The following is a 9,960-nucleotide window of genomic DNA, read 5'->3' as shown; positions in this document are numbered from 1 at the left end:
CCCCCTCAGGGTGAAAAGATTTGGTATCAGATCCTGATTTTTCTACAATGTAGAAAGTAGTAAAAATAAATAAAAACCCTTGAATGAGTAGGTGTGTCCAAACTTTTGACTGGTACTGTAAATATATATAAAATACTTTGACTGTGTCACGTCCGTCGTATGAATCGGACCAAGGTGCAGCGTGGTATGCGTACATTCTTATTTATTAAAAGAATGAAACACTGAACAAACTAACAAAATAACAAAACGAAACGTGAAGCTATATAAAACGAGTGCTGACAGGCAACTACACATAGACAAGAACCTACGAACACCAAAGGGAAAATGGCTACCTAAATATGATCCCCAATCAGAGACAACGATAAACAGCTGCCTCTGATTGGGAACCATATCAGGCCACCATAGACCTACAAATCACCTAGACATACAAAAAACCCTAGACAATACAAAAACTAACGTACCCACCCTAGTCACACCCTGACCTAACCAAAATATAAAGAAAACAGAGATATCTCAGGTCAGGGCGTGACAGTACCCCCTCCCCCCAAAGGTGCGGACTCCCGGCCGCAAACCTGAACCTATAGGGGAGGGTCCGGGTGGGCTCTGGACTGAGGACCGTCGCCAGAGGCCCCGGACTGTGAACTGTCGCCGGATGCTCTGGACTGGGTACTGTCGCCGGAAGCTCTGGACTGGGAACTGTCGCCGGAAGCTCTGGACTGGGAACTGTCGCCGGAAGCTCTGGACTGGGTACTGTCGCCGGAAGCTCTGGACTGGGTACTGTCGCCGGAAGCTCTGGACTAGGGTACTGTCGCCGGAAGCTCTGGACTGGGTACTGTCGCCGGAAGCTCTGGACTGGGTACTGTCGCCGGAAGCTCTGGACTGGGTACTGTCGCCGGAAGCTCTGGACTGGGTACTGTCGCCGGAAGCTCTGGACTGTGGAAGCGCACTGGAAGCCTGATGCGTGGTGCCGGAAATGGTGGTCCCGGGCTGATGACACGCACCTCAGGGCGAGTGCGGGGAAGAGACACAGGACGTACTGGACTGTGGAGGCGCACTGGAGATCTGGAGTGTAGAGCTGGAACAATGCGTCCTGGCTGGGTGCTCACTTGAGCCCGGCAAGTGCGGGGCTCTAGCACAGGACGCACTGGGCTGTGCAGACGCACCGTAGACACAGTACGCAGAGCCGGCGCAGGATATCCTGGTCCAAGAAGGTGTACTGGAGACCAGGAGCGCTGAGCCGGCATCATCCGACCTGGCTGGATGCCCATTCTAGACCGGCAAATGCGAGGAGCTGGAATAGAGCGCACCGGGCTATGAATGCGAACTGGAGACACCGTGCGCATCTCTGCATAACACGGTGCCTGACCAGTCACACGCTCCCCACGGTAAGCACGAGGAGTTGGCTCAGGTCTCCACCCTGACTCAGCCAATCGCCTCGGGTGCCCCCCCTCCCCCCCAAAAAGATATTGGGGCTGCCTCTCGGGCTTCCGTACTAACCGTGTCCCCTCGTATCGTCGCCGTTCCTCCTGCGCTATCTCCACCTGCCTCCATGCCAATATTTCCTCCCACGTCCAGGATCCTTTACCGTCCAAAATCTCGTCCATAATGTCTGCTCCTGCTGAACACGCTGCTTGGTCTTATTTATTAATATTGTGTCACGTCCGTCGTATGAATCGGACCAAGGTGCAGCGTGGTATGCGTACATTCTTATTTATTAAAAGAATGAAACACTGAACAAACTAACAAAACGAAACGTGAAGCTATATAAAACGAGTGCTGACAGGCAACTACACATAGACAAGATCCCACAAACACCAAGGGAAAATGGCTACCTAAATATGATCCCCAATCAGAGACAACGATAAATAGCTGCCTCTGATTGGGAACCATATCAGGCCACCATAGACATACAAATCACCTAGACCTGCACCTAGGTCTGTGAGAGCCGGAATTCTTACTGGTTGGTAGGTGATCAAATACTTATGTCATGCAATAAAATGCAAATTAATTACGTAAAAATCATACAATGTGATTTTCTGGATTTTTGTTTTAGATTCCGTCTCTCACAGTTGAAGTGTACCTATGATAAAAATTACAGACCTCTACATGCTTTGTAAGTAGGAAAACCTGCAAAATCGTCAGTGTATCAAATACTTGTTCTCCCCACTGTATATATATATAAAATACTTTTGAACTGTACTGTATATAATACTTTAAACGGTATAGGAGAGATTTTATAAAATGTACATTATTTAAATAAAACATTTATACAAACAAATACTAAAACAAACACAAACATAAGTATGAATATAAAAATATGAAAGTTTTGGTGTTATCCTGCAGAAAATAATAAACCTTTTAAAAAGCATTTTAAAGTTACCGAGCATGATCAAAAATATTTACAGAGTTTCTGTCTTCATTCATTATTAGTGTCCCGATGTTTCTTCAGTGGTCAGAGTTTGAGCTCTTCGTGAAATCTCTGTAAAAAAAAAGAAGCAGATCAACAAATCATTATTTTTGACAGAGACTTTACAAAAATCAAGCATGTCTGTTTTCACCTCCAATATGAAGATCTTAAATGGTTTTGTTTTTTTGTCCATGTTTTATTTTATTTTATTGGCAGCTCAGAAACATCAAAGACAAAGACGCTGTTTTCAAATCAAACGCTGCGCAAACAAGAAGAAATGGGCCGATTGGTTTACTACAGTCACCTCTCACACAGAGCAGACTGGTTTACTACAGTCACCTCTCACACAGAGCAGACTGGTTTACTGCAGTCACCTCTCACACAGAGCAGACTGACTACAGCCTCCTCTCACACAGAGCAGACTGACTACAGCCTCCTCTCACACAGAGCAGACTGACTACAGCCTCCTCTCACACAGAGCAGACTGACTACAGCCTCCTCTCACACAGAGCAGACTGACTACAGCCTCCTCTCACACAGAGCAGACTGACTACAGCCTCCTCTCACACAGAGCAGACTGACTACAGCCTCCTCTCACACAGAGCAGACTGACTACAGCCTCCTCTCACACAGAGCAGACTGACTACAGCCTCCTCTCACACAGAGCAGACTGACTACAGCCTCCTCTCACACAGAGCAGACTGACTACAGCCTCCTCTCACACAGAGCAGACTGGTTTACTGCAGTCACCTCTCACACAGAGCAGACTGACTACAGCCTCCTCTCACACAGAGCAGACTGACTACAGCCTCCTCTCACACAGAGCAGACTGACTACAGCCTCCTCTCACACAGAGCAGACTGACTACAGCCTCCTCTCACACAGAGCAGACTGACTACAGCCTCCTCTCACACAGAGCAGACTGACTACAGCCTCCTCTCACACAGAGGCTGCCAATTCGAACCCTATTCCATACATAATGCACTACTTTTGACCAGGACCCATATCTGGTCAAAAGTAGTGCACTATATAGGGAATATGGTCCAAAGTAGTAATTAATGTGGTGCCTGTTAATTTATCATTGAATCACAGCCTACTTCACCAAACGGGGGATGATTAAACAAAATCACAATCGTTGCACGAATGTACCTAACCATAAACATCAATGTCTTTCTTAAAATCAATACACAGAAGTATATATTTTTAAACCTGCATATTTAGTTAAAAGAAATTCATGTTAGCAGGCAATATTAACTAGGGAAATTGTGTCACTTCTCTTGCGTTCATTGCAAGCAGAGTCAGTATATGCAACAGTTTGGGCCGTCTGGCTCGTTGCAAACTAATTTGCCAGAATTTTACGTAATTATGACATAACATTGAAGGTTGTGCAATGTAACAGGAATATTTAGACTGATGGATGCCACCCGTTAGATAAAATACGGAACGGTTCTGTATTTCACTGAAAGAATAAACCTCTTGTTCTCGAAATGATAGTTTCCTGATTTGACCATATTATTTTTTTTTTATTTTTTTATTTCACCTTTATTTAACCAGGTAGGCTAGTTGAGAACAAGTTCTCATTTGCAACTGCGACCTGGCCAAGATAAAGCATAGCAGTGTGAACAGACAACACAGAGTTACACATGGAGTAAACAATAAACAAGTCAATAACATGGTAGAAAAAAAAGAGAATCTATATACAATGTGTGCAAAAGGCATGAGGTACGAAATGTATACGAAAAATACGAGGACTATTTACACGGGACAAGACAAACACACGTCCGACTGCTACGCCATCTTGGATTCGGATTAATTTCTTTGGATTAATGACCAAAGGCTCGTATTTCTGTGTGTTATTATATTATAATTAAGTTTATGATTTGATAGAGCAGTCTGACTGAGCGGTGGTAGGCAGCAGCAGACTCGTAAGCATTCATTCAAACTTTACTGCGTTTGCCAGCAGCTCTTAGCAATGCTTGAATCACAGCGCTGTTTATGACTTCAAGCCTATCAACTCCCGAGATTAGGCTGGCAATACTAAAGTACCTATAAGAACATCCAATAGTCAAAGGTATATGAAATACAAATGGTATAGAGAGAAATAGTCCTATAATAACTACAACCTAAAACTTCTTAAGGAATATTGAAGACTCATGTTAAAAGGAACCACCAGCTTTCATATGTTCTCATGTTCTGAGCAAGGAACTTAAACGTTAGCTTTCTTACATGGCACATATTGCACTTTTACTTTCTTCTCCAACACTGTGTTTTTGCATTATTCAAACCAAATTGAGCATGTTTCATTATTTATTTGAGACTAAATAGATTTTATGTATTATATTAAGTTAAAATAAAAGTGTTCATTGTTCATTCAGTATTGTTGTAATTGTCATTATTACAAAGAAAAGCAGATACCGATTAATTGGCCGATATATAAAAATATATATATATATATATAAAGACAGGCTTTTTTTGGTCCTCCAATAATCGGTATCGGAGTTGAAAAATCATAAGAGAAGGGAGAGGGGAGAAGGGGAAATGAGGGGAGAGGAGAAGGGAAAGGGGATAGGGAAGAAGGGGAAGGGAGAGGGGAGGCGAAAGGAGAGGAGGGGAGATGAGGGGAGGGGAGGCGAGATGAGAGGGGAGAGGTGAAGAAGGGAGAGGAGAGGGGAGAAGGGGAGAGGAGAGGAGGAAGCGAGGGGAGGCGAGACAGGACAGGCAGGACAGGACTGGGCAAGGCAGGACAGGCAAGACAGAATTAGCAAGGCAGGACAGGACTAGAGGGCGACCGACAGCCAGTGGGCTTACCTGGGGTTGGGGCTGGGGAGGGGCTGGGAGGTGGTGGGTAGTGATAGATGGACCCCCCACCCCACAGTCAGGTGCTAAGAGAAAAGGGCATCAATACCTGCCGGGGTCAAGACCAGGGCCTGGAGGAGGTCAGAGAGCGAGACGATCCCCCCCACCACGTCATCTTTATCCACCAGCACGAGACGGTGAACCTGAGAGGAAGAGGAGAGAGAGGGTGAACCTGAGAGGAAGAGGAGAGAGAGGGTGAACCTGAGAGGAAGAGGAGAGAGAGGGTGAACCTGGGAGGAAGAGGAGAGAGAGGGTGAACCTGGGAGGAAGAGGAGAGAGAGGGTGAACCTGGGAGGAAGAGGAGAGAGAGGGTGAACCTGGGAGGAAGAGGAGAGAGAGGGTGAACCTGAGAGGAAGAGGAGAGAGAGGGTGAACCTGAGAGGAAGAGGAGAGAGGGTGAACCTGAGAGGAAGAGGAGAGAGGGTGAACCTGGGAGGAAGAGGAGAGAGGGTGAACCTGGGAGGAAGAGGAGAGAGAGGGTGAACCTGAGAGGAAGAGGAGAGAGGGTGAACCTGGGAGGAAGAGGAGAGAGGGTGAACCTGGGAGGAAGAGGAGAGAGGGTGAACCTGAGAGGAAGAGGAGAGAGGGTGGAAGAAGACGAGGAAGGGAAGAGACACGGCAAATTACACCCTACGTAGTGCATTACTTTGGACCAGAGTCAATAGTTATACTACTGTATACAGGACAAAAGGGTGCCAGCGGGACAGAGTACCACGACCAGCAGGGAAACACTTCAGTAAAGTAACCACACTAAATATCATATCAAGTAGTCCTACCTCTGCCTTAGCAATGCGATCGATGATAGTCTCCAGAGTCTCGTGAGGGTAACACTTTAGCACCCCGTCCACACAGCAGGCCCTGCTGCTGATCGCCTCCTGCATAGTCATGTTCAGATTGTTGTAGTTCTGCTGAGCGGCCAGATTCTACAGCGACACGACGTTGGGGGGGGGGGGGTAACAGATGATACAGGCCATTACAAGACTATTTGCTGTCCTAACACTTCCTCCATATGGGCACATTTGAAAATAGCAGTTACAAGATGCTTGACATGTAGCCTCGCTTGGCATCTAGGTTGAAGGCAAACCCATGGGACATGTGCATCATGCTGTTTCTCTTCTCAATGCAGAGTTATTGACATGGTGCCACTTACAATCACATCAAACCTGGAGTACAGGGCCTTGACTTTCCCTGAAAACAGAAGACATACAGATAAGGCTGGCGTTCAAACTAGGGCTAACCCTAGCATTAGGCATTTAAACTAGCGCTAAAGGGCTAACCCTAGCATTAGGCATTTAAACTAGCGCTAAAGGGCTAACCCTAGCATTAGGCATTCAACCTAGAGCTAAAGAGCTAACCCTAGCATTAGGCGTTTAAACTAGTGCTAAAGGGCTAACCCTAGCATTAGGCATTTAAACTAGCGCTAAAGGGCTAACCCTAGCATTAGGCATTTAAACTAGCGCTAAAGGGCTAACCCTAGCATTAGGCATTTAAACTAGCGCTAAAGAGCTAACCCTAGCATTAGGCGTTCAACCTAGAGCTAAAGAGCTAACCCTAGCATTAGGCGTTTAAACTAGTGCTAAAAGGCTAACCCTAGCATTAGGCGTTTAAACTAGTGCTAAAGGGCTAACCCTAGCATTAGGCGTTTAAACTAGGGCTAAAGAGCTAACCCTAGCATTAGGCGTTTAAACTAGTGCTAAAGGGCTAACCCTAGCATTAGGCGTTCAAACTAGGGCTAAAGGCATAACCCTGGCAATTGGCGTTTAAACTAGCGCTAACCCTAGCATTTAGTGATCAAACTAGGGCTAAAGGGCTAACCCTAGCATTAGGTGTTCAAACTAGGGCTAACACTAGCATTTAGTAAACTAGGGCTAACCCTAGAATTTAGTGTACAAACTAGGGCTAACCCTAGCATTTAGTGTTCACACTAGGGCTAACACTAGCATTAAGTGTTCAAACTAGGACTAACCCTAGCATTTAGTGTTCAAACTAGGGCTAACCCTAGCATTTAGTGTTCAAACTAGGGCTAACCCTAGCATTAGGCATTTAAACTAGGGCTAACCCTAGCATTTAGTGTTCAAAATAGGGCTAACCCTAGCATTCAGTGTTCAAACTAGGGCTAACCCTAGCATTAGGTGTTCAAACTAGGGCTAGCCCTAGCATTTAGTGTTCAAACTAGGGCTAACCCTAGCATTTAGTGTTCAAACTAGGGCTAACCCTAGCATTAGGCATTTAAACTAGGGCTAACCCAAGCATTTAGTGTTCAAACTAGGGCTAACCCTAGCATTTAGTGTTCAAACTAAGGCTAACCCTAGCATTAGGCGTTTAAACTAGTGCTAAAAGGCTAACCCTAGCATTAGGCGTTCAAACTAGAGCTAAAGAGCTAATCCTAGCATTAGGCGTTCAAACTAGTGCTAAAGGGCTAACCCTAGCATTAGGCGTTTAAACTAGGGCTAAAGGGCTAACCCTAGCATTAGGCGTTTAAACTAGGGCTAACCCTAGCATTTAGCGTTCAAACTAGAGCTAAAGAGCTAATCCTAGCATTAGGCGTTCAAACTAGTACTAAAGGGCTAACCCTAGCATTAGGCGTTTAAACTAGGGCTAACCCAAGCATTTAGTGTTCAAACTAGGGCTAACACTAGCATTTAGTGTTCACACTAGGGCTAACCCTAGCATTTAGTGTTCACACTAGGGCTAACACTAGCATTAAGTGTTCAAACTAGGACTAACCCTAGCATTTAGTGTTCAAACTAGGGCTAACCCTAGCATTTAGTGTTCAAAATAGGGCTAACCCTAGCATTAGGCATTTAAACTAGGGCTAACCCTAGCATTCAGTGTTCAAACTAGGGCTAACCCTAGCATTAGGTGTTCAAACTAGGGCTAACCCAAGCATTTAGTGTTCAAACTAGGGCTAACCCTAGCATTAGGCGTTTAAACTAGTGCTAAAGGGCTAACCCTAGCATTTGGCGTTTAAACTAGGGCTAAAGAGCTAACCCTAGCATTAGGTGTTCAAACTAGGGCTAAAGGGCTAACCCTAGCATTAGACATTTAAACTAGGGCTAACCCAAGCCCTTTAGCCCTTTAGTTTTCAAACTAGGGCTAACCCTAGCATTTAGTGTTCAAACTAGGGCTAACCCAAGCATTTAGTGTTCAAACTAAGGCGAACCCTAGCATTTAGTGTTCAATATAGGGCTACAGGGCTAACCCTAGCATTAGGCATTCAAACTAGGGCTAATCCTAGCATTAGGCGTTTAAACTGGGGCTAAAGGGCTAACCCTAGCATTAGGCGTTCAAACTAGTGCTAAAGGGCTAACCCTAGCATTAGGCGTTCAAACTAGGGCTACAGGGCTAACCCTAGCATTAGGCGTTCAAACTAGTGCTAAAGGGCTAACCCTAGCATTAGGCGTTTAAACTAGCGCTAAAGGGCTAACCCTAGCATTAGGCGTTCAAACTAGTGCTAAAGGGCTAACCCTAGCATTAGGCGTTCAAACTAGCGCTAAAGGGCTAACCCTAGCATTAGGCGTTCAAACTAGGGCTACAGGGCTAACCCTAGCATTAGGCGTTTAAACTAGCGCTAAAGGGCTAACCCTAGCATTAGGCGTTCAAACTAGTGCTAAAGGGCTAACCCTAGCATTAGGCGTTCAAACTAGGGCTACAGGGCTAACCCTAGCATTATGCGTTCAAACTAGGGCTACAGGGCTAACCCTAGCATTAGGCATTTAAACTAGCGCTAAAGGGCAAACCCTAGCATTAGGCGTTCAAACTAGGGCTAAAGGGCTAACCCTAGCAATAGGCATTTAAACTAGGGCTAACCCAAGCATTTAGTGTTCAAACTAGGGCTACAGGGCTAACCCTAGCATTAGGCATTTAAACTAGGGCTAACCCAAGCATTTAGTGTTCAAACTAGGGCTAACCCTAGCATTTAGTGTTCAAACTAGGGCTAAAGAGCTAACACTAGCATTATGTGTTCAAACTAGGGCTAACCCAAGCATTAGGCATTCAAACTAGGGCTAACGCTAGCATTAGGCGTTCAAACTAGGGCTAAAGGGCTAACCCTAGCATTAGGCGTTTAAACTAGTGCTAAAGGGCTAACCCTAGCATTTGGCGTTTAAACTAGGGCTAAAGAGCTAACCCTAGCATTAGGTGTTCAAACTAGGGCTAAAGGGCTAACCCTAGCATTAGACATTTAAACTAGGGCTAACCCAAGCATTTAGTTTTCAAAATAGGGCTAACCCTAGCATTTAGTGTTCAAACTAGGGCTAACCCTAGCATTTAGTGTTCAAACTAGGGCTAACCCTAGCATTAGGCATTTAAACTAGGGCTAACCCAAGCATTTAGTGTTCAAACTAGGGCTACAGGGCTAACCCTAGCATTAGGCATTTACACTAGGGCTAACCCAAGCATTTAGTGTTCAAACTAGGGCTAACCCTAGCATTTAGTGTTCAAACTAGGGCTAACCTGAGCATTTAGTGTTCAAACTAGGGCTAACCCTAGCATTAGGCATTTAAACTAGGGCTAACCCTAGCATTTAGTGTTCAAACTAGGGCTAACCCTAACATTAGGCATTTAAACTAGGGCTAACCCAAGCATTTAGTGTTCAAACTAGGGCTAACCCTAGCATTAGGCATTTAAACTAGGGCTAACCCAAGCATTTAGTGTTCAAACTAAGGCGAACCCTAGCATTTAGTGTTCAATATAGG

The 9,960-nt window shown here is 45.3% G+C and overlaps 1 protein-coding gene across 3 annotated transcripts in view; it reads right to left on the bottom strand.

Moving 5' to 3' along the window:
• Positions 1–1,694: 1,694 nt before the first annotated feature.
• Positions 1,695–9,960, bottom strand: part of prkag3b (protein kinase, AMP-activated, gamma 3b non-catalytic subunit) — a 29,423-nt gene continuing 21,157 nt past the window's right edge. For 2 of the 3 annotated variants that reach the window (XM_071340726.1, XM_071340727.1), the window contains exons 10-13: positions 6,414–6,451; positions 6,040–6,186; positions 5,313–5,406; positions 1,695–2,479 (exon numbers count right to left, since the gene is read on the bottom strand). In XM_071340726.1, coding sequence (XP_071196827.1) covers positions 2,427–2,479; positions 5,313–5,406; positions 6,040–6,186; positions 6,414–6,451 — 332 coding nt within the window. In that variant the 3' untranslated portion in view covers positions 1,695–2,426. Of the gene's footprint in view, positions 2,480–5,215; positions 5,407–6,039; positions 6,187–6,413; positions 6,452–9,960 lie in introns of all 3 variants that reach the window. The other variant, XR_011667758.1, reaches the window with a different exon arrangement.

Source organism: Salvelinus alpinus, chromosome 14 (genome assembly GCF_045679555.1).
Source record: "Salvelinus alpinus chromosome 14, SLU_Salpinus.1, whole genome shotgun sequence".
NCBI lineage: Eukaryota > Metazoa > Chordata > Actinopteri > Salmoniformes > Salmonidae > Salvelinus > Salvelinus alpinus.
This window is presented reverse-complemented; position numbering and strand designations above follow the sequence as displayed.